This window comes from Salmo trutta, chromosome 5 (genome assembly GCF_901001165.1).
Source record: "Salmo trutta chromosome 5, fSalTru1.1, whole genome shotgun sequence".
Taxonomy (NCBI): Eukaryota; Metazoa; Chordata; class Actinopteri; order Salmoniformes; family Salmonidae; genus Salmo; species Salmo trutta.
Window position 1 is genome coordinate 33,821,024 of NC_042961.1, and position 27,417 is coordinate 33,848,440.

General features: G+C 43.3%; 1 protein-coding gene across 3 annotated transcripts in view; it reads left to right on the forward strand.

Annotated features, from left to right (window-relative positions):
• The window catches only part of smoc2 (SPARC related modular calcium binding 2), a 93,944-nt gene that overhangs the window by 18,990 nt on the left and 47,537 nt on the right, over positions 1-27,417 (forward strand). For 2 of the 3 annotated variants that reach the window (XM_029753432.1, XM_029753434.1), the window contains exons 2-7: positions 11,531-11,693; positions 16,121-16,227; positions 20,306-20,405; positions 21,381-21,425; positions 24,867-24,950; positions 25,639-25,713. In XM_029753432.1, the coding sequence (XP_029609292.1) occupies positions 11,531-11,693; positions 16,121-16,227; positions 20,306-20,405; positions 21,381-21,425; positions 24,867-24,950; positions 25,639-25,713 (574 nt within the window). The remainder of the gene's footprint in view (positions 1-11,530; positions 11,694-16,120; positions 16,228-20,305; positions 20,406-21,380; positions 21,426-24,866; positions 24,951-25,638; positions 25,714-27,417) is intronic. The other variant, XM_029753433.1, reaches the window with a different exon arrangement.

Sequence of the window (27,417 nt, forward strand, 5' to 3'; positions counted from 1 at the left end):
ATTACATTATCAACGGTGGTTCTGATTAGCCTGTGATACTAACAAGAACAGTGTGCGGTTTCCTTCTTTTCTCTCATTTTATTAAACTGTTACCATGCACCTGCAAAAAAGATAGCTCAGATGTGCGAGTGCCTTTGGAAGTTTTGGTTCTGATTAGCCTGGTGAAACCAACCTGATCTATGCGTTCACCTTTCTATTTCACTTCAGATATATCATACCCTGGACATTATACAGTGGCTTGCGAAAGTATTCACCCCCTTGACATTATTCCTATTTTGTTGCCTTACAACCTGGAATAAAAACTGGAAAAAAATGTACATAACATGCCTACCACTTTGAAGATGCAAGAATTTTTTTTATTGTTAAACAAACAAGAAATAAGACAGAAAAACAGAAAACTTGTGTGCATAACTATTCACCCCCTAAAGTCAATACTTTGTAGAGCCACCTTTTGCTGCAATTACAGCTGCAAGTCTCTTGGGGAATATCTCTATAAGCTTGGCACATCGAGCCACTGGAATTTTTGCCAATTCTTCAAGGTAAAACTGCTCCAGCTCCTTCAAGTTGGATGGGTTCCGCTGGTGTACAACAATCTTTAAGTCATACCACAGATTCTCAATTGGATTGAGGTCTGGGCTTTGACTAGGCCATTCCAAGACATTTAAATGTTTCCCCGTACACCACTCGAGTGTTGCTTTAGCAGTATGCTTAGGGTCATTGTCCTGCTGGAAGGTAAACCTCTATCCCAGTCTCAAATCTCTGGAAGACTGAAACAGGTTTCCCTCAAGAATTTCCATGTATTTAGCGCCATCCATCATTCCTTCAATTCTGACCAGTGTCCCAGTCCCTGCCGATGAAAAACATCCTCACAGCATGATGCTGCCACCACCATGCTTCACTGTGGGGATGTTGTTCTCGGGGTGATGAGGGTGTTGGGTTTGCGGCAGACATAGCGTTTTCCTTTCTGGCCAAAAATCTACATTTTAGTCTCATCTGATGTAACGGCTGTCGTCGCAAGAAAACCAAGATGCAGCGGAGGTTGTGGATTCATTATAAATATTTAATAAAATGAACCACTATAAACAAAACATCAAACAGCAACGAAAGCTAACAGTCCTGTCTGGTCAAAAACAAACGAGACAGAAAACAATCCCCCACAAAACCCAAAGGAAAAACCTGCTCCTTATGTGTGACTCCCAATCAACAACAACGAACTTCAGCTGTGCCTGACTGGGAGTCACACACGGCCCAAAACAAAGAAATACAAAAAACCTAGATAAAGAACATAGAACGCCCACCCAATGTAACACCCTGGCCTAACCAAAATAAAGAACAAAAAACCCCTCTCTATGGCCAGGGCGTTACAGTACCCCCCCCCCCCCCCAAGGCCGCAAAACCTGACAGTGAAGGGGAGGGTCCGGGTGGGCCTTCTTACGGCGGCGGCTCAGGTGCGGGACGTGGCCTCTGCCCCACCCTTGGCGTCGCCCTCTTAGGTGGCGCACCTGGCCGCGCCGAAGGTCTGGTGGGCGACCCTGACTTCGCCCGGCTGGCGGGCGACCCTTGTTGCGCCCGGCTGGCGGACGACCCTGGCTGCGCCCGGCTGGCGGGCGGCGATGGCAGATCCGGACAGGCGGGCCACTCTGGCAGATCCGAACAGGCGGGCCACTCTGGCAGATCCGGACAAGCGGGCCACTCTGGCAGCTCCTGACAAGCGGGCCACTCTGGCAGCTCCTGACAAGCGGGCCACTCTGGCAGCTCCTGACAAGCGGGCCACTCTGGCAGCTCCTGACAAGCGGGCCACTCTGGCAGCTCCTGACAAGCGGGCCACTCTGGCAGCTCCTGACAAGCGGGCCACTCTGGCAGCTCCTGACAAGCGGGCCACTCTGGCAGCTCCTGACAAGCGGGCCACTCTGGCAGCTCCTGACAAGCGGGCCACTCTGGCAGCTCCTGAGAAGCGGGCCACTCTGGAGGCCTAGTCCTGGGAGGAGGCACAGGACGAACCAGGATGGGGAGACCCACTGGAGGCCTGGACCTAGGAGGAGGCACAGGACGGACCAGGATGGGGAGACCCACTGGAGGCCTGGTCCGAGGAGGAGGCACAGGATAAACCGGGCTGTGGGGGAGCACTGGAGTTCTGGTACGGACGCTCGACATGCTTACTCCAGGCTGAATGCCCACTTTGGCCCGGCACGGGCAGAGAGCAGGCATTGGGCGAACTGGACCCTCCCAGCGCCCTGGAGACCCAGTGCGCAACGCCGGCACAGGATAACCTGGACCGAGGAGGCGCACTGGAGACCAGACGCGCTGAGCTGGCACAACCCGTCCTGGCTCGATGCCTGCTCTCGCATGGCACTTGCGGGGGGCTGGCATGTAGCGCTCCGGGCTATCAACGCGTACTGGGGACACCGTGCGCTTTACCGCATAACACGGTGCCTGACCAGTACTGCGCTGCCTCCTGTAAGCACGGGGAGTTGGCTCAGGTCTACCGCCTGACTCTGCCAATCCCCCCGTGTGCCCCCCCCAATTCTTTGGGGGGGCTGCCTTCCGTGTCCGTTCCGCTCCCTCTCTTCGTACCAGCGCCTCTCAGCTCTCGCCGCCTCGATCTCCCATTGCGCGCGGCGATAATCCCTAGCCTGAGCCCATGGTCCTTTACCGTCCAGGATTTCCTCCCAAGTCCACGACTCCAGATAGCTTCTCTCCACTTCTTTCAACGTCCATGAGTCCCGATAGCTCTTCTCCTTCCTCCGCTGCTTGGTCCGTTTCTTGGTGGGGGATCCTGTAACGGCTGTCGTCGCAAGAAAACCAAGATGCAGCGGAGGTTGTGGATTCATTATAAATATTTTAAAAAATGAACCACTATAAACAAAACATCAAACAGCAACGAAAGCTAACAGTCCTGTCTGGTCAAAAACGAACGAGACAGAAAACAATCCCCCACAAAACCCAAAGGAAAAACCTGCTCCTTATGTGTGACTCCCAATCAACAACAACGAACTTCAGCTGTGCCTGACTGGGAGTCACACACGGCCCAAAACAAAGAAATACAAAAAACCTAGATAAAGAACATAGAACGCCCACCCAATGTAACACCGTGGCCTAACCAAAATAAAGAACAAAAAAACCCTCTCTATGGCCAGGGCGTTACATCTGACCAGAATACCTTCTTCCATATGTTTGGGGAGTCTCCAACATGCCTTTTTGCGAACACCAAATGTGTTTGCTTATTATTTTCTTTAACGTCTCTGGGCCAGTGCGTCCCACCTACTCAACAGCCAGTGTATTCCCGTGGCGCGATATTCAAATACCTTAGAAATGCTATTACTTCAATTTCTCAAACATATGACTATTTTACACCATTTTAAAGACAAGACTCTCGTTAATCTAACCACACTATCCGATTTGAAAAAGGCTTTACAACGAAAGCAAAACATTAGATTATGTCAGCAGAGTACCCAGCCAGAAATAATCAGACACCCATTTTTCAAGCTAGCATATAATGTCACATAAACCCAAACCACAGCTAAATGCAACACTAACCTTTGATGATCTTCATCAGATGACAATCCTAGGACATTATGTTATACAATACATGCATGTTTTGTTCAATCAAGTTCATATTTATATCAAAAAACAGCTTTTTACATTAGCATGTGACTAGCATTCCCACCGAACACTTCCGGTGAATTTACTAAATTACTCACGATAAACGTTCACAAAAAACATAACAATTATTTTAAGAATTATAGATACAGAACTCCTTTATGCACTCGCTATGTCCGATTTTAAAATAGCTTTTCGGTGAAAGCACATTTTGCAATATTCTGAGTAGATAGCCCGGCCATCACAGGCTAGCTATTTTGACACCCACCAAGTGTGGTACTCACCAAACTCAGATTTACTATTAGAAAAGTTTGATTACCTTTGCTGTTCTTCGTCAGAATGCACTCCCAGGACTTCTACTTCAATAACAAATGTTGGTTTGGTTCCAAATAATCCATAGTTATATCCAAATAGCGGCGTTTTGTTCGTGCGTTCAAGACACTATCCAAAGGGTAAAGAAGGGTGACGCGCCTGACGCGTTTCGTGACATAACGCTGTTTAACTTCTTTGGGCTATGTGGGACGTTAGCGTGCCACCTGTGGCGCACCCTATCAACAACAGGTGCATTTCAAGAGCGGCAAATTTGAAACCAAATAAATGTCAAAATTCAAGTTTTTCAAACATACAACTATCTGGCACCCTTTGAAAGATAAACATCTCCTTAATCTAACCACGTTTTCCGATTTCAAAAAGGTTTTACGGCGAAAGCATAAAGTTAAGTTATGTTAGGAGAGTACATTGACAATAGCTGTGTGTAGTGTATTGTCAATTCAAAGACAGGCGTCACCAAAACCATAAAATCAGCTAAAATTATGCACTAACCTTTTACAATCTCCATCAGATGACACTCCTAGGACATTATGTTAGACAATGCATGCATTTTTAGTTCTATCAAGTTCATATTTATATCTAAAAACAGTGTTTTAATTATGTGACTTTTGAAGGTAATTGGTTGCACCAGATCTTTTTTAGGGGCTTCATAGCAAAGGGGTGAATACATATGCAATCACTACTTTTCCATTTTCTATTTTTTATAATTTTTTGAAAAAGTTATTTTTTTCATTTCACTTCACCAATTTGGACTATTTTGTGTATGTCCATTACATTAAATCCAAATAAAAATCTAGTTAAAAAATAGGTTGTAATGCAACAAAATAGGAAAAACACCAAGGGGATGAATACTTTTGCAAGGCACTGTATGCATCTAAGAAGTAGAAAACAAGAAACAAATGTCAGTTACATAAATCATGTTTCATAATTGGGTTATCAAATATGTCAAAGCAATGAAGTGGGTTAACTTCTGTATTTGTACAAAGGATGAGCCTTTGAAAGCTGTTGCCGCTGACAGGTGAAGGTTACTGGCCGGATACTTGCCAACATGTGGCTGACTGACATTTACTCCTGAGGTGCTGTCCTGTTGCACCCTCTACAACCACTGTGATTATTGTTATCTGACCATGCTGGTCATCTATGAACGTTTGAACATCTTGGCCATGTTCTGTTATAATCTCCACCCGGCACAGCCAGAAGAGGACTGACAACCCCTCAAAACATGGTTTCTCTCTAGGTTTCTTCCTAGGTTCTGGCCTTTCTAGGGAGATTTTCCTAGCCACCGTGCTTCTACATCTGCATTGCTTGCTGTTTGATGTTTTAGGCTGGTTTGCTGTACAGCACTTTGTGACATCGGCTGATGTAAAAAGGGCTTTCTAAATACATTTGACTGATTGATTGACTGTTCAATTTATAGGAATTCTCACAGCGAGAGCATGTCTGCAAGATGCTGAAGAGGGCTCCCTTGCTGGTCTTTTCTATGCTGCATGTTCGGTTGCAAACTGGACATCTCTCGATCAACTGCAGCAGTTAATCTTATGAGGTGTTGTTGACTGGGAGGGCCTGTGACATGGTGATATATTAGATAGCCAAGTGGTAAATTGCATTTTGTTATAAAGAAAGGACAAATCTTTTTGCTAATATACTTCAGAACTAAAATTACTGTACTAGTTGTATCTGCTTGGCTGGGTAATTGGCCTACTATTTTATCAAGCCGGGTATTTTTGAACAACTTTTTATATAACACATCTTACATCTTACACATATAACACATTGTTGATGAAGTCGCATGTGTCATCAGGGTAGTAACTCGGCTCACTGTCAGAGGCCTCATGATGGCGTGTCCTTTTCATAGGAGTCAAGGGAGACTCTGGCAACAATGGCAATCACATTGCCGGACATGTTATGATACCCACCTTTGCTCCTTCTGGTAGGTCCCGGCATCTATTCATGACCAGGGGATCCATCTGACACCCAACTGTGCACTTTGTCTAATAGGAAAACAGGGTCAACAATTGTCATCATCCCTCAGTTATAAACATAGCTTGAGAAATAATGTAATCTCATTTGGAAGCTAATTCTATGCTTTACAGATGTTGACTGACTGGCTCCAGATTGTATTAGATAAACATGTTACATTATGCAACCAACTGTGACATGTTTTGCTATGGCCCTGGGTTGGTTTGAGTTTGTTGCTGCTAGTTAGTACACTGTTATAGTCAGACATGAGTTAGTTAGTACCACCATAGCTGCATCCAATATTTATTTGTGCCCTAGAGACAAGGGTTGCACCTCGGATGCTAATGTGACTGTTTTGTCTGAATTACACCAACTTAGCGTGGCATGGAAATACGATGACATTGTTAAGTAGGCAAATAATTAGTAGGAAACAACTTTGCCAAATTGTGTTGTCGTCAAATTTACTTTAGAGAGATAGCAATGTTGCCATTTCTGTTACGAGAAAAGTTTGTCAAAAATAGCTAGCAATGCTAATGTTAGCTAGCTAAAATACGGTGGTCCCCTCAATCTTAGTTAGCTAGCTAAAGTTATATTGCATCTAAAGTCACTCTGGTGACATCACAATCATGACAAAAGGTTTTCCTACTAATTATTTCCCTTCTTTTTAAATGTTATCATGTTTTCAAGCCAAATCCAAGTTGTATTGTGGTAGGCTAACATTTGCCTAGAAAGTAATAGTTGAGAAAAAAGTAACTAAAAAGTGACGTGTTTTATTATCTTCTGATTAATTTGTTTCTCCTGTGCATGTAAAACTTATATTTTGCGATCTACCAATATAAATGTGATTTCTTTGAGGAGATGTTTGGTCAGTGAATCAGGCCGTATGCATGGTAACCAGACACTCTTTCTGCCGTGCATGCCTTCAAACTACTGTAAAAACACTTAAGTATGCCACTTACCTAAGGAAAATGTTTGAGGGGCTCTATGCAACACCCTTAAACAATTCCCTTAGGTAAGGTCAAATTATTCCTTAATGTAAACCCTTAAGGGAAATTCTTAAGATGTTTTATGCAACCGGGCCCAGGTCCTTAGCTTTGGACTATTTCCCATCTCGCCGCCTCCTTTTGCTTCTGAAGAGCAACAGAGGTCACATGCCCATTGTTTAAAGGGTTGACTGTAGGAGATATTTGTGCTGCGGTGAGTTGGGTATCACCACACATTTTTGTGAGATTTTATTGCTTGGATGTCACTGCTCCCAGTGTGGCCCACAGTGTCCTTAAGGCTTTGACAGGGGAAAGTCAATAAGCAGCGCACCTTGTGTGCAATACCCAGACTGACGCATCTGGCTGGGTCAGGTCTGGGTGGTCTGCCAAGGGACGTTTCATTTATAGTATTCATTGGGGTCGGCCTGGGGCATGATTATATTTCCCCATAGTATGTTGTACCGAGTTGACTGACTGAAAGGGAACGTAATGTTATGACTATAACTACTGTTACTTGAAGGAGGGAAACGAGGTACAACACCTGTTTGGCCCGGCGTCACCCGTTCCTAGGCTCCTTGAAGAGCGGTATAAAACATTTAAAGAATGAATCCAAGCCTCACGCTTATCACCTGTGGAAGGCAGGGCCTCCAGCAAGGCACGGATATCATTGGCCTTGTCAGGCGTGATTGTAGATCCTTCAATCAAAGTCGCGAGAGTATGACACCCCATAGTATATTGTGCCTCGTTTCCCTCCTTCAGGGAACACTAGTTATAGTCATAACGTTATGTTCTCTGCCTAAAACATTTGTCGATGCCCTCTTGATGTTATTAGGCAGCTGAACAATGTGCCACTTATGTCATTCCTGGGTAAGTTATGTTTTTGTCATTGTACTGTGAAAGGTGTTAGACCTGTCTAGAATTGTGTTTAAATCGGATAAGAACGTGTAGAACAATGCCTGCCTCTGGCACAAACCTATAAAAAGAAGAATCATGCTTTAACTTAACACATGGCCTCTATTGCCCCCTTGTCATTCACGAAACTTAGCACCTGCACACATTTCTTTACTTTAAAAAAAAAATTCTCACATTAAAAACTACCAGCGGCCTTTCACAGATTTCTCTTTTCTTTTTTTTCCTTCTTATTTTTTACATCTTTCACAGCAATTAAATGCCTTTGCCTTTGATTGAGTTAATAGCCTGGTTAAAAAGCTGTCACTTTCTTCCCTGTCCACCATTCTGGAAACTAATGATCTCCTTTGCATCCAAGCGGTGGTGCAGGAAACTCCCGCCAAGGCGATTTAACACGTTTATGACGGCTCTCAGCTGGTGCCCCCATTGACTGTACGGGGTCCTGGTGTGAGGGGCCTCTCGGGGCAGTGGAAGAGGGGGCACCCCAGCCCAGAAGGCCCTCATTGGGCTACAATGTGCTCTCTGCTGGAGCTTCGCCTCCAGACCACTCCATTCAATCCCAAAAAGCTGCAGAGCCAGGGGAGGTAATAGGATTTGATTTGTATGCTGGTTGGTCTAGAAAAGAAAAATCCTCTCTCTCACACCACTCCCTTTCTCAACCCCCCCTCTTTTTCTTCAAACCTCTTATTGCATTATTTTAGCAGATGCAAAAAGCATCTTCCAACAGAGATTAAGAAAATAGCATAAAAAGGACACAGACTGGAAAGATAGAGAGAAATGGGCACATCAAAAGGGTACATGAAAAGGACTCAAGCCACAACAAGTGGTCTGACTTGCATGAATTCTCTTCTTCTCCTTCTATGAAGAAGTCGTAAGTCACAGTAGAGCGGAGGGCGGAGACATGCACTTAGCTGTAGCAGACCCACTGGGCACACACTGGTTGAATCAACATTGTTCCCACATAATACATTTTTTTTTAAACAACGTGGAATAAACATTGAATTGACATTTGTGCCCAGTGGGGATGCAGTGGACAATCCATCACATTGTGGCCCAGGCCCTGTTATGGTGTGTGAGGGTTGCCATGAGGTTGGAGTGAGATGTCAGGGGAGTGTCAGGCCCACTGGATGTGGTTGATAATGATGGTCTGGTCTGGTTCTCTAGGTGGGCAGCAGCAGTAGTACTCTGGGCTGTGGTGGGGCTCTGGGGCTGCTAGCCTGCTGTGGTGGGCTGGGTCTGGGTTGAAGTCTGGAGGACACACAGACTGATCATTGTCAGAGCTGATCCTGGCCCACTACGGCTGTGGTCTTGGAGAGAGCCATTTTCTGCCCAGTCTTTCTTGCCTCCTGCCCTTTATGTGACAGGGAGCTGTGAAAGAGAGCGGCCGGGTGCATGGAGGTCACAGCTGCAGGGGAAAGCCCTAACGGGAGATGTTGTTTCTGTACGATGGGAAGGGAAGACAGCGAGGGAGGAGGGGGGGGAGGAAGGAGGGAGGGGGTGAGAGAGTTCTCTGACCCAAGACTGTGGGAGACTGTCAGTCAGAAGCAGTGGTGCAGACGATCCAAGAAACTGAGAGATGAGAGACATGGAGGAAGAGAAGGGGGGTTAGGGATAGACCCCCAACACACTCAGAAATGGGCAACAAACCCTCCTCTTTTCTTCTCGAGATGATATTCATAAATTGGATGAACATTCAGATGGATGTTTTGCATAGATCAGTAAAAGAAAACCAAGACAGAGGAAGTGGGCTTAAAAGATTCACTGACAATCGTTTATCTCCCAATCCAGAAGATAGTATTCCAAGTGGGTGAGAGAGGGGAGAAGGAGGAGGGAAGAAAGGAAGGCTGCAGAGACTCTGTAGTTGTGACTCAGACACAGGGTGTGTTTGTGAAAACAGACGTGGGGCCCCTGTAGCACGTGCAAACATTTTATTCCACCGTCTCATCTCCTCTACTCCCTTTAGCTTCCTAGATCAATGTTTTTTTAAAGAATGACGACAACATCAGTTTAAAGGCAGCCGGGAAAGCAAGACAGACAGAAAGACAGGGGCTTGTAAAAAAATTTTTTATTTTTATTTAATCCAAGTCTTCCCTCGTGGCTCCTCTCTCTTTCTCAATGTGTTTCAACTGGTCTCTCTCTTCTGATTCCTCCCTGGGAGATTTATGATCAGAGATGACAGAGGGGATTGTCTCCCCCGGCCATGAGCGATGCCGTGATCCAGGCTAGCGCTCTTCCAGGTGCAGTGCAGTCCCTCCAGCTCTCCTCTTCTAAGCACTGTTAGAGGCCCATCTGCTAACAACACTAAACCCTCGGCACGTCAAGTCTCTCTTCATTTGTTACATGTCAGACAAAGCTAATTTATTTTATTAGTGATCATCCCGTCCACCTATATGGAGTATATTTCCTTTTTTCATCTTTCTAGGCCTGCTGCCCTGTCATTTGATCGCTAACAATGGATTTATATGGTGTGGGTAACTTGTAGATGTAGGTGTGTGTCTGTGTGGGGGGGTGGGTGTGTGGGTGTTGGAGGTTACGGCTGTTCAGGAGTGTGTATACTGCATGTGCATGTGTGCGTACCTACAATGACAAATGAAACAAAAAACTGTTCATGTTTATTTTGAGTGGTCCAATATTTACATGACTTAAGATACAATAGAATTCAAGTGACAGGAGAGGACAGTTCAGTCCACAGACAGGCATTTACTATTGGATTTAAATGAAAACAACACCTGCGTGTGTTCTGGAGACAAGAGAGGGCACAAAACAGTTTGTTTTCACCGTTCAATCCACCTGAATATCGTACAGAACATGCAAGAATCAAGCCAACACCATGAAAACACACACATTTCTACTCTAAGTCACACAAAACCCTCAAGACTTCTAGTTTATTTAGACACTTTCTCATTGTTTTTCCATTCATTATATCAGTCACAGCCTGTTGCCTGCTCCTTTGTGTGGACCAGTGAGGGGGTTTCAGTTTGCGTTGGGCAGACACAATGGTGGCATTGACACAGGTGATCCGATGCGTTCAGCCAGGAGGCTGCATCCTTGTTGTTCTCTTTTCATGCCTCAGTCAAACATCCATCGGGAATCTGGAGGGATTTCAGGTGAATTCCTGCACAGGTGTTGGCACGAAAAAAAGGCAAGCAGGAAGCGTCACTCAAGTCTGATCCAGCTCCCCTCCCCCTCCACCCCCTCACCCCCGGGACAAGACAAGGCATGGCTACTCCTTGTGACTGACAGCTTCTCCTCAGTCCTGTGATAGAGACGGTTTCATCAGGGTGTCTATGTGGTTGTATATCAATGAGAGGATGTTGTGCTTGTTTTCTTTTTACCACCACTAACGACTAGAAAAGACTGCTAAAAAGGAACGTTCAATTACTATATTTGGTTTAGGCAATGAATGGACAGCTGTACCTTGTTGACATAAGAGTCTCACAATATGGTTCTGCAAGGCATATGCCCCTTCCCAGGCCCCAATCACACCCTGTATTTAGGCTAGATACTGTAAATCCCTTTGAAATCACACCTGCTGCTTGAGAAGATTAAACTGTTTTGGCAGAGAGGTCAATGAAATTATTCGGTGTAATGATTTTTCAACATGTTTAACACTTCTCTCTTATTTCTGTCCCTTTCTCCACTCTATCTTGCTCTCTGTCTTTCTGTCTCCTTTTCTCTCTACTCTCATCTCCCTTTCTGTCCATCTCTCCCTCTTGCCTCTCCCTCCCTCTCTTTCCTTTCTCTCTCAGTTTCTGCGGGTGGAGCAGGATAAGGAGTGTAACATGGAGTGTACTGGTGGTCCCAGGAAGCCCCTGTGCGCGTCGGACGGCAGGACCTTCTCATCGCGCTGCGAGTTCCTCCGTGCCAAGTGCCGAGACCCCCAGCTGGAGGTCATCCGAGGGCCATGCAAAGGTCAGGCCATGAGTCACGCTTCAGCCCCGCGGAGCCTCGCAAATGAGCCGCGGGTCACAGCAGAAACTTCATTTCAGCATAATTGATTCTTTGAGCACTGGGATGACAACTGGAGTTGACACAGACAGGCCTATAGAGAGTATAATGTAAAGTGAAATCCGCTGGTTTGGTCTTATAGGTTTGTGTTGTAGCTACTAGTCATGCATTATACAGGACGAGTTCCCAACTCCCTATCAATGTTTTAAAAGTGTTATGTTCTTTGTGGTATAATAAGTCTAACTTGAGGGATTATGAAAGGATAATTGGCAGTTAAAAGTGTAGACAGTCGACGTGTAGAAGAATGAACACCATTCTAGTTTATTGCGTTGATGAAGTTCTTGAATGATTTGTATTAGATGTGTATATGTGTTGCAGGATGTGTATCCTTTGCTTTATGTTTCTTTTTACATTATTTCCTTTCCTTTCTATCCAATCACAATGTCAAACTGTGGGTGAAGCATCCTCATCAATTAGAAACAGATTTTTTATCCTCTGTCTGATGGAACAGAATAAATTATGTGACAGGTGTCTGAATGAAATGCCTTGACAAGAGTTAATGGGGTCGTTTTCATTATATAGATTATATATGCATGCTAGCATAGACATATATGGGACCGATGGCAGATTTGGGATGAAAAGCGTAATGCAATCGGAACCCAACAAGGTCAGGCAGCTCACAGACCCACTCATTGTGCGAGTGGTGGTAGGAAGACCCCATAGAATCCTAGCATCCCCAATTCTGAACCTCCTACTCCTCTGCTGCACTCACTAGAAAGTCACAGGGGAGGATTGCGGGCAGGGTGGACTTGGACAAAAATTCGGGCCAACTCACCTTTGTTCGCCTCTCTGTCGTGCGCTCTATCTATCTTAGCATCTTTTATCCTGTCACATTGTGCCTCTTTTTGTATGTCTGCTTAAGTCATATACATTATAAATGCCAAGCTAACGACTTAGGCTATATTGCAAATTAGTGCCCGGATATCTGTTCCCCTGAATCAACACCTACCTTAAGTTTTAATTACTATTACAGGGCTCCAGACTAATATTTTCCCCTGGTGTCACTGGTGCCACTATCTTCTACAGTTGGTGGCACCAGCCCATGATTTGGTCGGACCCAAGTCATGAGTAATCATCTTCTAAAATAATTAATAGTGCTTTAATAGGAAGTGTAATAAATGGACTACTAATGTATACAATACATAAGTTGTTCAATCTAACACGTCCAAGCAGGAATGCATGATTCAATTTATTTTGATGTACAACCTAATAAGGTGATTGTCATGAATTTTGGGTTGACAATTAGACTATAGTTGCTATATTTTACTGTCAAAATAGGACTCCAGAATTTCAAGATTTATTTTGTGTTCAATAGAGATGAATTACATACATCTTTATGTACACTAACTAATATCAGGATATTAACATTTGAGGTTCAACATCCGGGGGAAGTGAAAACTCAAACGACGTTAAAGATGCACTCTGGGATCTTAAGCACAACAAATTCGTAACATATTGCACAAATTGGATTTGTAACATATCACACGAATTGCAAAATTCATGATCCACCAGTAACTGTAATGTCCTAAAAAAAAAATGCACAGTTGTAGGCTATTACCCATGAGACCTATATATGCCTATGACCGTGCACCACTCCAAATCTCAAAGCCATATCAAATATCTTGGTTGTAAAATAGATGCTATTGAGCGGAATATTGAGAGTTGAGAAATGTAAATGATTCCTACAGAAAGCGGAGACCCTCCTCTCTGACAGGGACAAAGCATCCAAAGCTGTGTTTTTCCTGCAATTGCATTTTGAAATGTTATACAACCAGAACGGATTTTTCACTCGAGCTCATGGAGGGAGAGGAGAGTGGCTCGCTCATCACAGCAGCAGGCTCCAGTGAAACAAGCACAGTGGCAGGACAGGCACTTTCATTACAGGAATTATGAAGATAATGCACTTTACTGTTTGACCAATTCATGGTTTTAGCCGCCCAAAAAACTGGACGTTTTGAGTGAGTTGACAATGTATAATGTGCTCTTTCTGCATTTATAGGTACCTTTTAAAAATGTTTTATGATCCATGATCTTGGCTGTTTAATTGATGACAGAGTAGGAGCAGATCTCTTTGCTGATGCCGCGTTTGACTTTGAATGTGAGTTTGCATGACCTCAGCTCAGTCAGAGAACCGAGCCGGCCGTTGCCCACTGAGCAGCCAAAGCTCATTATAGATTAGTATAACAAAGGAATTGTGCAAAAAATTTGTAATAAAAAAATGTATTAATAGGCTTATGGGCCATGTCACCTTTTATATAAAAAATATATTTTAGGGGTGTCAATTCCGACAAACCCACCCCAAAAATAATTGTCCAGCCCATCTGGCATTTGTCAGAATTACCAGATGGCCAATCTGCCCAACTGCAAAAAAAACAAAACGTAACATGACAAAAAACTTTTTTTCCGCATTTATGCTTGTGCTGGGTTGCCACGGCAACTGCTTTGAGCGGGACATCTGGATGTGGCCAACAAAGAAAGGGAGGAGAGAGAATGGAGGATTCCAGCTAGGAGGGCTGAAAGGGACAAGGGTTCATGAAAGTCCTATTGTATGAGTAAATAACATAGATGCTGGGGGAGTCTAAAACCCCATCCATTCCTTGGGGCAAGACCCACAAAGTGACTTTTCCAGACTGAAGCCCAGGCCAGTTGGGACCAGAAATAACCCAGAGGTCAGCAGAGACTAGGCGGCTTTGGAAGCACAGAGATGTGTTTGTGCGTTCGGGATGGAGGGAAAGGCGAGACTGGCACCACATTTGTTTTCTATCACAAAGCAGAGCTCAGATGATTCAACTGTCCTATCATTTTTTCCAGTCGTCGGGTATTTGGTTGGAGCCCCCTAGTGAAGGACGAGAGGTTTGGTTTTTTTCCACTGAAGCTAACTTTAGACAAGTCCCTGTTTCCCTCCCTCCGGAACATTGTCTTGCCTTGCCCCCTCTTCCACGCCTGTGACAGTGGTGCACACACACACACAAACACTCAGGCTGAAATAAACCAGCACACTTTCTCTCCAAAGACAAAGAGCCAGCGACAAAGAGCCTCCTCACCAGACCGGAGACAACTTTTAAACGTTTTAGCATGTGTCATTGTTTTCACTTGATTCGAACCAGCCAGCCAGGTTTGCATTATGGGTAATGTGTCACACATAGTAATAGTCAGCTGTGGAATCAACACACCATCCACTATAGCTCCTGACAGGGCAATCTGATCTGAGGCCATTACCATAAGAGAAGAAAAATAGGACCCATTTTTACATCCAAGAACCCTTAAAGGCCAGGAGAGAAAAAAGAAATGACCAGAAACTAACTGTTTTGGAGTGGGGTTTAAAGAGAGGGAGGGAAAGAGAATGAGAGAGATGGAGTGGGGTCTAGAGAATGGGGTTGAGAGAGAGAGAGAGAGAGAGAGAGAGAGAGAGAGAGAGAGAGAGAGAGAGAGAGAGAATGCTGTGGGGTGTAGAGTGTGAAGAGATGGAGTGGGGTTTAGAGAGAAAGGAAGAGGTGGACATCCCAACGTTCCGACCTTCCAGAAAATGTTTTCCGTGCATCAGCCCTTTTCTGAGCTAGGCCAAGACTGGAATGTACTCCAGGAGAGAGAGGGAAAGTGATCTGTCCAGCCCCGTAATGGCTTTACCACTTGGCCATTGGACTGGCTGGTGCAGAGGCCTGTCTGCTACTAATAAGATGGCGATGTTGGTTCGATTCCCAGCCACACAAGCATCTGCCACTTCCGAAACAGATTGAATTATTTCCCCTCCGTCTTAGTCTTTCTTTCTCTTTCCTCTCTTCATAATATGAATATGTGATTCAATGTCTCACTCTGTCTTTTAACCATATTTATTGTCTTGGCTTTTTAGTGAATGTCATAAAATTCACAAGTATTTCAACTAGTGGATTTTAACAGAGTATTTGAAGTCCACATGTAGATATGACTAGTTGGATTCTTATTGAGGTGGAGTCTGTCCGCTCTTGCTGGACATGCAATGATTGGATTGTTATGATTTTTGTTGCCCAGACAGTAGTGCTGCGATTCAATTCATAGCGCAGTGCACTGAACAGCCAACAATGATGCTTTTAAAGACATTTTCCCAGATGTTCGTGTATATCACATTCACGGTAAACGCTGCGAATGTGGGCTCAATCGGAAATTACCTTAAAATGTCAAGCATGGATTGGATTGAATCCCAGCCTAGTTGTTTTTATAAACAGTGTTTTCTAGACATATGATTGGTTGAAATATTATATTGTTTATTATATGATTGGTTGGATTATTATTTAGTTTAGTATATGATTGGTTGGATTACTGGATGTGTGATGATTATGATGTCTGTGCCGCAGATACATCCAGATGTGTGGCAGAGAAGAAGTACACGGAACAGCAGGCCAAGAAGCTCTTCCCTCAGGTGTTTGTACCTGTCTGCAACCCAGACGGAACGTACAGTGAGGTAAGATAGAGTGCAATTATAGGAGCTCGATCAGCATTTCTCAATCCTCTCCTTGAGTACCCCCAGCCATTTCAACTATTTCATATATTTTAACATTCACATTTTAGTCATTTAGCAGACACTCTTTTCCAGAGTGACTTACATGAGCAAGTAGGGTTAAGTGCATTGCTCAAGGGAACATCAACAGCTTTTTCCACATATTCGGCTCAGGGATTTGAACCAGCAACCTTTTGGTTATTGGTGCCGCATGCTTACCTGCTAGGCTATATATTCCAGAACTTAATCAGGTGTTTTAGTTCTGTTTATCAAATATGTAGAATCACTGGGGATACTTGAGGACAGGTTTGGGAAACACTGATACTGTAGATTGGATTTGAATTATTTGGTGTTTTTGACAAGGCCGTCAGTCGCCTTGTGCACTTAAAGGCGTAAGAAATTAATTGAGAATAAAACTTGAGTTATTGTGAAAAAAGCAATATAAAACTAAACAGATTAGCAGTTCAAAGGTTCTAAAAACAACCTCACATGTTTCATGAACATACCTGTTTTACACTTTGGGTTGAGCAATTAACTATTAGGTACACTTGGAGTGTGACCTGCCATGCAAATCTTAACCATTCTCATTTAGCACACAACTGAAACAATTAACCAAACAATTAATTGCATGAGGTGATACTTCTGCATGAGGTTGATTCTGCTGCTACAATTGGTAGTGTGCAGCATGCTCCGATCATTTGTGCTGCAAGGCAGCTGTCCCGAGTTAGTGGGCATGATTGAAATCCAAACCCAACCCTCAAATATCCCAGGAAATCAGCAACGTCATTTTCACAAAATCTTTGTTTTGGAAAATACTTAATGACCAGATTTATCCCACTACTTACAGTTGTTAGTCAATTTTGGGACTAGAATTCATATTTACGACTACTACCGATGCCACAGTTCATTTATCTAGTCGTTTCTTTTATTGTTCAGCCGCTCTTTAAGTATGGAAGGATTTGAATGAATCAATACAAAACAGAAACACACTTGCCCTTAAATAACTTGCATATTTTAAGAGTACAAGGGCTTTAGTGACAGAGCATTTCCTTCACTTCTGAAATGTTTTGTTTTAAGAGCATCTTAAAGATTGCTGCAATGCAAAGTGATACAAATTAAATCTTTACACAGGCAGCCCAATGCTGATATTTTGCCATTAATTGGTCTTTCGACCCATCAGATCAGAAAATTGGACAAATTATCAGAATTGGGCTGCCTGTGTTAACACAGCTAGGGAGTCTGCTGCCAATACAGTTAAGTTTTGAAGGCCTTAATCATCCAGCACACAGTCAATAAACACATCTCTTTGCAGTTCCCCATATAACCTCAAGAGGACAGCCCCCTGACTTTATCTAAGTCCTCCTGTAGTTCCCCTTTCGGTATATCGGCAACTGCGGGAGTGCCTCCACCGCACTCCCAGGACACTGCAGCCTAGGCACTGAGGGCAGCAGGTAGCCCTTAAGAGTGGTGGGCCAGTAATCGAAAGGTCACTGGTTTGACTCTCCAAGCCAACTGGGTGAAAAACATCTGTTGATATGCCCTTGAGCAAGGCACTAACCCCTAATTGCGCCTGTAATTCACTCTGGATAAGAGAGTCTGCTAAATGACTAAAATGGAACTGCTGTACTCCTCAGCAGGAACAGAACCGCTTCCCCTTTTCAGGGGTCTTCCATGCTGGTCCTCCAGAGGATATACACCAGTTGCCACCCACCCACATCCTGTTGAACCATGGCTTGGTGCTGTTAGACGATGGCCTTGACATTGCTTGCTCTTGCAAAAATGTCTCAGTTTAAAGCCTTCTACAAAAAAAGCCCCCAAAACCGCAAGGGGTAAATATCCAACCACTGCCTCCATACGTGACAAGGCTGGCCATCCCCTCAAAATAAACTGAGAATAAACCTTTTTTTAAAAGTGTTTGAGCAAGCTAAAACAAACCAGATTGCCGGTTCAAAATAAAAAAAGAACCTCACTTTTCAGAACATACTGAATATACCTGTAATATACTCTGGTTTGAGCAATTAACTAATTAGGTACACCTGTAATGTGACCTGCCATGCAAAACGAGCCAATCTGCTCAGTTAACACACAATTGAAACAATTAACTGCATGAGCTGATACTGATAGAAGGCACTTAAATATGGAAGTATTTGAATGACGAATGAATGAATCAATTCAAAATATACGAACGATCTGGGCCCGGTTTCCTGATAGCGATGGAACTTAGTGTCACGATTGTGTGGAGAGAAGGACCAAGGCACAGCGTGCTCTGAGTTATATTTTATTAAGTGAAACTTTGAACAAAACAAATAAAGACACAACGAACCGTGACTTCAGAAGTGCTACATGCACTAACTCAAAACAAGATCCCACAAAACACAGTGTGGAAATGGCTGCCTAAATATGATCCCCAATCAGAGACAACGATAAACAGCTGCCTCTGATTGGGAACCATACCAGGCCAACATAGACATAAAACCACCTAGATAACCCACCCTAGTCACACCCTGACCTAACCGACATAGAGAATAAAAGGCTCTCTATGGTCAGGGCATGACACTCAGGCTTACAAGTGTTTTAACAATGCACCTTTCCTACAATGGCTGAAAATGTAACATGTGTTTCCCAAAACACCATGCAGAGAGAACGGCTGTTAAGTGGAGCATGTGTCGATACTGATAGGATCGAAAGAAAGACAGTGCTGCTCTGGGATCAGCTTTCTCCATTAAAATCTTACTTTAACATTATAATTATTTCACAATACTGACGATGGATAAGCTCCTAGAGAGATATTACCACCTACGGCTGCAAATATTGAAGCGGCTTATTCTAATGCTTACCCAATAAAAATACTCTAAATCACCGATTTGGCAAATCATTGCGCACCTGTTACGATGCACATCATGATATTACAGACAGTAGCCTACAAGTAGCAAATTGGAACTCAATTGATTGAACATTAAATGTATTTCAATATTATTTCCTACTGTTTATATTGTAATGCAGTCACCTCAGTTTTCACTTGAATCATCTTTTTATACATCGCTTGTTTGTATCAATGAACAGTCATACGAAAATGGCTCACCTTTTAGCCAGGTACATTTCTATGGCAATGAATCCTTCAGAACTAACCTGCTGCGGGGCAGGCTAACTCACAGCTAACTCCACTTACCCTGAATGAAATGACTGAACCACGAGTTGAGCACCAATGAAATTACTTGCCCATGGATTGATTTTTCATCATTGTCTCAATGAAGAGTTCGGCGTTCGACTAGCCATGTGCGACATGCATGCATAGTTACAAGCCTCCTAGAGGCTTGAGCAATATCCAGTTGTATTATGGATGAAGCCGGAGCTGGAATGTGAAGTTAACTGAAGCTGATTAGCTTTAGAAAACGCTAAGTAGATCTAGATCGCTTCGTAGGATACCCCTATGACGTTATCGGCGGTCACAGAGAGATGGGTAAACCATGTGATTCTATGTTTAGCGGAGATCTTCTTTGTATACATTTATGCTGCAAGGCAAAAATGTATCTAGCGATGCACCTAGCTGTTCTATGAGCGGTCTGAGGCAGGTGTTCGATTACGAGAATATTCAAGTGCAACGTTAATAACATTGGTCTTGGAAAACAGTTTGGAGATTTAACGATGCTCCTACGAAGGTTCTAACGATGAACTTAGCCTAGATGCCTTTGGGAAACCAGCCCTGCTCTTAAAGCTATACTTTGGGATTTGGGAGTTAGAGGTAGTTTCGCAAGCCAATGCTAACTAGCGTTAGCGCAATGAGATAACCATAGACTTCCAGTCATTGCACTAATATTAGTTAGCAATTGCGCTAGCACTAGTTAGCAACTTCCTTCAAACTGTAAGCAGAGACATACCATTTTTATTCACGAGTTCAACTGACTGGGGAAGAAGACAAAGGGCCTCATTGCCAAAATCACAAAGTATACCTTTAAATAACTATACTTTAAAATACTCCAATGTCTCTAGTGAAGGAGCTTTTCCTGTGCTGAGCTCCTATGCCATGCTGTGTTGGTTACAGGTGCAGTGTCATAGTTACACAGGCTACTGTTGGTGTGTCACGCCCAATGGCCGTCCTATCAGTGGCTCAGCCGTGGCCAATAAGAAGCCCCGATGCCAAGGTAGGTACACTCCTCCCAACCTGGGTCCTTTTAATATATTTTTTTGTTAGAGACCATCTAGTTGATACTGTAGCTATATATTCTGTGTGTGCATGTCTATGTACGTGTCTACTTGCACAATTTTGTGTGTGTTAACGTGTTAATTTTCTGGCACTTTTTAGTTACAATGTTGTCGCAATGTTGTTGTTGATTGATCAGTTGCTGACAGTGGAGAACCATATCCAAATATTACAGTAGTGATGTGTATTGTAATTTAGCTTTAGCACCATGTAGCTGAGTAACAATGACAATGCTTGCTCAATCCACTTACGTAGGGAACCAACTTGACATTCTTTTGATTATGAGACATATTTGTGTGGACCACCATGTAATGCCCTTCCCTATGGGAAAGTCAGGATCCAGCAGACCTTGGGCTTTGAGGGTTAGGTGTGCATCCCAAATGTCACTCTTTTCCCTATGGAGCACAGTTATTTTGACCAAAACCAGTAAGGGCTATTCAGTATAAAGGGAATAATGTGCCATTTAGGACGCAACCTAGGAGTCCGAGGATGTTGCTCAATTCATGGGCTACATGGTGTAAATAGGCCCAGCAGAAAATCTTGCAGTGGAGTTGAGCAACAAAGTTAAACTGCACGGAATGTGAGCGTTCCTGGATAACAGAGTCTGCCAAACAATCAAATAACCAATGCCACATGTCCCTATATTTCCCTCTTTGGAGCTCAATTGGAAGTCAGTGTGATTTCAGTTGTGAGGCAACTACAGAGATCTCAGGGTATGGGTTTGGGTTTGCAGTCCATGTTGGTGTCACAGTATGAGGCCAATGATTGAAAACATGGCGGATATAGGAGCCACTGGTTGGTGTACTAGGACTCTTGGGTCGTGTTCATTAGGCACCAAATGAAGAAAACTGACTGAAACAGAGAGTGACTACCTGGACTTGTCCAATAAGAAACACTAACTTCTTTCCATTTTCAGGGTCAAAACATGAGAGAGCTAGCACAAGAGAACCCGGAAAAGCAGGTAAGTACTTAGTACATTAGTACCTTGACAATAACATGATCAAACTGTTGTTTTTGGTATATTTTATGTGTATCTATAGTGGGTGTGCATTCATCCATGCCTAAGGGAGTGTGTGAGTGAGTGCATGTGTGTGCTTGTGTGCATGCACCTGTGTGTGTTTGAATCTGTAATATATGTACATCATACAGGAAGGTCACCTGTTATAGCTTGCCTTTCCAATATTTTGACAATTGAAAGAGTGCAAGAGAGCAGCCTCAGGGCTGGAATAAAAGACAGCTTGTTACACAGCAACTAGGCCAGAGAGAAGAGAGGCTGTGTTTGGCTTGTATAAAGTTTACTCCCAGCAGCTAGACTAAAGGGATTTTCACACTACTGAGCCAAACCAGGTCAAGCCAAACCAAACTGTACTGAGCTGGCCTGGTTACACATCCACCATAGTTGCTGGAACCATAATGAAAAAGACAATGTGGAAAGAAATATCAAGCCTGTAAAGTTTGATTCGGGGTCAGCACAATATTGTGAAAAGGGCATAAGACCCCATTGCATTTCTGCTTGTCTTTACCAGACACCAGACAGAGATATTGAAGGGCCCTCAGAGTGGCAGAACTCACCAACATAACTCACCAACACAAATAATGTTCTTTCCTTTCAGCAGCAGTGTCCTCAGAAACAGCATATACAAGAATCTTCTCATTCCTCCCTAACATTTTACCTCCTTTGTCCTCTCCTTTTTACCTCTCCTTTATCCTCTCCCTAGCCTCTCTACCTCACAATTGAGTTTCATTTTAAGGGCATGCTGATTTGAAATCCTGTGAATTCTGTGAAGGATGTTGTTAATTGGGGGGAGGTTTCCGATTGATTCCAGAACCCGGTGTCGTGATATTCTTTGCTGTGTGACGTTTATGTCTGCGCCTCTTTTCAGTTAACAGCTTAAACCTAGAGCATGTAGGTTGTTTGAGCCCAGCCAAGTCATTACCCATACTGTAGGTCAACTGTTATTAGAGTCAGAGAAAATGCAAATACAGAAGCCAGAGAAAGAGAGTGCATCCCAAATGGCACCATTTTCTCTATGTAGTGCACTACTTTTGGTCAAAAGTAGTGCACTACATAAGGAATAGGGTGCCATTTCAGTCAATTGAAATAAATTCATTTGGCCCTAATCTATGTTGGTCACATATACCTTTTAATAAAAGGTAGGGGCATGGATTAGAAAACCAGTCAGTATCTGGTGTGACCACCATTGGTATCATGCAGCACGACACATCTCCTTCGCACAGTGTTGATCAGGCTGTTGACTGTATCCTGTGGGATGTTGTCCCACTCCTCTTCAATGGCTGTGCGATGTTGCTGGATATTGGTGGGAACTGGAACACTCTGTCATACACGTCGATCCAGAGCATCCCAAACGTGCTCAATGGGTGACATGTCTGGTGAGAGATTTGTTGCTGGAAGATTTTCAGCTCCCAGGAATTGTGTACAGATCCTTGCGACATGGGGTCGTGAATTATCATGCTGAAACATGAGGTGATATGTTGAATGGCACGACAACGGCCCTCAGGATCTCATCATGTTATCTCTGTGCATTCAAATTGAAAAACTGCAATTGTGTTCATTGTCCGTAGCTTATGCCTACTCATACCATAAAGCCACCACCACCATGGGGCACTCTGTTCACAACGTTGACATCAGCAAACCGCTGGCACACACAACACCACACACGTGGTCTGTGGTTGTGAGGCCAGTTGGACATACCAAATTCTCTAAAATGACGATGGAGGTGGCTTATGGTAGAGAATGTAATATTCAATTATCTGGCAACAGCTTTGGTGGACATTCCTGCTGTCAGCATGCCAATTGCACTCTCCCTCCAAACTTGAGTCATCCGTGGCATTGTGTTTTGTGACAAAATTGCTATTTTTAGAGTGTCCTCTTCTGGTCCCCAGCACGAGGTGCACCTGTGTAATGATCACGCTGTTTAATCAGCTTCTTGATATTCCACACCTGTCAGGTGGATGGAATATCTTGGCAAAGGAGAAATGCTCACTAACAGGGATGTAAACACATTTGTGCACAACGTGAGAGAAATACACTTTTTGGGCATATGGAAAATTACTAGGATCTTTTATTTCAGCTCATGAAACACTTTACATGTTGCGTTTATATTTTTGTTCAGTATAAAACACAGAAAAATTGAGTTTTTGACTGCATTCGTACATATTTCATACACATTCTGAAATAATTGGGTCACTGAAGACTGACAGTAACTAATGCTGTGTAACAACAAATGGCATGTGATTTTCCTACTACACACAAAAAAATGAATTACAGCCATAAAAACCTTACAAAATAGTGTTTATTAGAGGTTTATGTTAAATCCAAGTCCTTTTTAGAATCTAATTTCCGGTGTAGTGCTATGACTTCTTGTGCATTTCTGAATTAATTTGTAACTGAAGGCTGACAGGGTTCAAGTGAATTCAAACCCAAAAGCTTTATTGTCCATTGAATTAACATACGATGGAACATTCTTCAATCTCTCTAGTACCCATAAGCCTGTGTCCCCAGTCAGTCCCTACAGTGGTTGAGCCCTCCTCTGTGTCCTGCTGTGAGGTTACCCACACCTGCGCTTTACACTAACGAGCCAGGACCCAACTAGCCCCCTTTCCCAGTCCTCCCTTCCACCCCCCCCCCCCTCAAAATCAAACAAACAAACAGAGCCTAAACGAACACCAAGCCCAAGCCCAACCCTAACCCTCTTGTTAATTGATTCATCTGGAACATGTGTGCGCCTGGATGTTGCATATTTCTCTGGTTGGACCTTGCACGCCTTCTCCTCTCCTTCCTCCTGTTCTTCAGCTGGCGTTACACACATGCACGTACACACATAAACGTACACACGCATGCACGCACACAAACTCATGCATTCCCCACATGCAGATCCACAGAGGGATGGAGAAGTGTAAACCACAGAGTAGTGTCAGCCTTTAGCAACGTTCACATCCCTTCTCATTAACTTTGGGTTAGGACCTCAATAAGTGTACTGTATGTAGGGCTGCATCCTAGCTTGAGATGTACTGTATACATATGTAACTTTCCCATACATTTTCCATTGATAAAAGGGGATGGTGTGGGTGTCTGAAGTTAGTTTTTGGTATTATGTGTCTTTGAATAGCCACTAACTGGAGTTTTTTTTAACACTTTTTAATGATGATGATGATGATGAGTATTATGAAAGCTCTGTAATCTTGATGTCCAACTATGACCACTATATGTACTGTACATCCACTGACACCTTGAGTGCACCTCTTCCCCTCTCACTCTTTCAATCCTCTAGTCTCTCTCTCTCTCTCTCTCTCTCTCTCTACCTCTCTTGGCCGGGCAATGTGCAAATCTGTAATGGTTGATTTAGTGTTGTGAAAATCTAGCGTACACTCTCAATTGTAGTTTCCTTGCAAATCTTTTCCATTCTAAACGCAGATGAGTCAGCCGGCCTAGTGGGGGAGCCGAATTCCCCGACAGACGAGGAAGGTGAGCTCTTCTTCTTCCTTTCTGGGCCCTGTTCAATTAGTTCAGAAATGCATCCTTCCTTCCTTACCTTCAAGTAATCACAAATCTGAATTTGTTGGGCACTTTAAATAATTCCACTTAAATACTGTTTACATATCTTACATTACTCATATCACATGTATATACTGTATTTTATACCATCTACTGCACCTTGCCTAGGTAGTTGTTGGGGAATTGTTAGATTACTTGTCAGATATTACTGTACTGCCGGAACTAGAAGCACAAGCATTCCGCTACACTTGCATTAACATCTGCTAACCATGTGTATGTGACCAATAAAATGTGATTTGATAAAGGTAATAAATTAGTAACCTTGTTTTCACCTCAACAATACAAGAAAGGACATTTCTTCAGTATTCGAAAAGGGTCAGGATAGTTTCTACCCCACCAGTAAACTTGGGGCGGCAGGTATCCTAGAGGTTAGAGCATTGGACTAGTAACTGAAAGGTTGCAAGATCAATTCCCTGAGCTGACAAGGTAAAAATCTCTTGTTCTGCCCCTGAACAAGGGGCAGAACATGTTCCTAGGCTGTCATTGAAAATAAGAGTTTGTTCTTAACTGACTTGCCTAGTTAAATAAAGGTAAAAAAAAATAAACTCATGTGATGGATAATGTGTGTTTGATTGAATATTCTGTAATTTTCTTTCAGACATCATTTCTCAGTACCCCACCCTCTGGACAGAGCAGGTCCGCAGCCGGCAGAACAACAGGACCAGAACACAATGTGAGTTCAAGAGGCATTTCTAAATATCCAATGATTGTTTTTTAGATTGCATTGTGAACTGAATTGATGAAGCTCTGTGAGTTTTGTGAGAATATCTTAGTAGAAGAAGACTTTCATTATGATTAAGTATTTTATGAGAGTATTGAATGGGATACACCAATCTATATGATATTAGTATATGGGATGAGTATGCTGCATTCGCAATTGATGATGGTTTTGAGCTCTGTCTGTCTTTTTTCTTATGCCATGTGCCTGTAATTGTCAGCACATTGCAGTATCCTCTCCATTCCCCTGGCTCTATCTATCCTCTAACACACAGATTGATCTCATTGCATGGATCAATGGCGTTTTATTTATTCCCATCTACTCATTTGGGGAAAATTACTGCTTGCTGTATGAAACAATGTTATTTTTGGTGTCTATGTCATGATACGTGTGTGTGTGCGCATGTGCATGCATGCGTGTGTGTGAATCACTCAGTCTTGATTTTCGACCAATGAAAACGTTGCAAACGCAGTGTTGATGGTTTTGATTACCCAATGAACTCCCATGTGCTCCTTGTGGGGTATTGGATTTCTATCTATTAAAATATTATCAAAAGACAGACACACAGAGAGAACAATAGTAAAGAGAGACAGAGGAAGAGAGAGTTAAGAGAGCAAAGGAGGTATTTAGTGTCTTTTGTGTGGCTAAAGCTCTTGTAAAATGAAAACAAACAAAGACAAAGGGGATATGCATTATCCTACTGTTGATTCCAAGCCCAGAGAGAAGCCACAAAGAAGAAGTAGAGGAAAGAAAGAAGAAGTGTTGAAAGCCCCAATGGCCCAGAGGAGCTCTTTAAAAAAATGTGTTGGCATAGAAGTTTAATGCTTTAAAGCTTTGCTGGAGAGCTGTGTGGCATAGGGAAAATTCGGCTACAGGGAGTGATCTGATTGATTTCTGGTGGGACTCTTGGAGAGATATCTTTCTTCGGTGGAGCCAAAGTAAGTCCTTACTACTGGGTTTGGGAATGTTTAAGGAAAAATATGCAGACATAAAAGCTAGTTGCTTTAGATACAGTAGATGTTGCATTTTTCTCTTTGGGAAAGTGTGTGTGTGTGTGTGTGTGTGTGTGTGTGTGTGTGTGTGTGTGTGTGTGTGTGTGTGTGTGTGTGTGTGTGTGTGTGTGTGTGTGTGTGTGTGTGTGTAAATATTTACTTAACTTGAGCACAGGGACCTCTGTTCAGTCATTAGCCCTTTAATGCCAGTAAACAGTGCAGTGGGGGGCTGATAAAGCAGTCTGCACACACTGTCTCTGAACACTCCTCCTCCTCCATTGCTTCTTTTCCTCTCCTTTAAAAAATAAAATAAAATTGTATTGGTCACATACACATATGTTGCAGATGTTATCGCGGGTGTAGCAAAATGCTTGTGTTCCTAGCGCCAAGAGTGCAGTAATACCTAACAATATAAAACAATACACGTAAATCCCCAAAATTAAGAAATATTAGATGAGCAATGTCAGAGTCTGGAGAGCCAATTGCAATTGCAGTACCAGGTGGTGATACAGCCTGACAGGATGCTCTCAATGGTGCATTTGTAGAAGTTTGTGAGGGCCTAAGGTGGCAAGCCAAATGTCTTCAGCCTCTTGAGGTTGAAGAGGCGCTGTTGCGCCTTCTTCACCGCACTGTCTGTGTGGATGGACCATTTTAGGTTGTCAGTGAT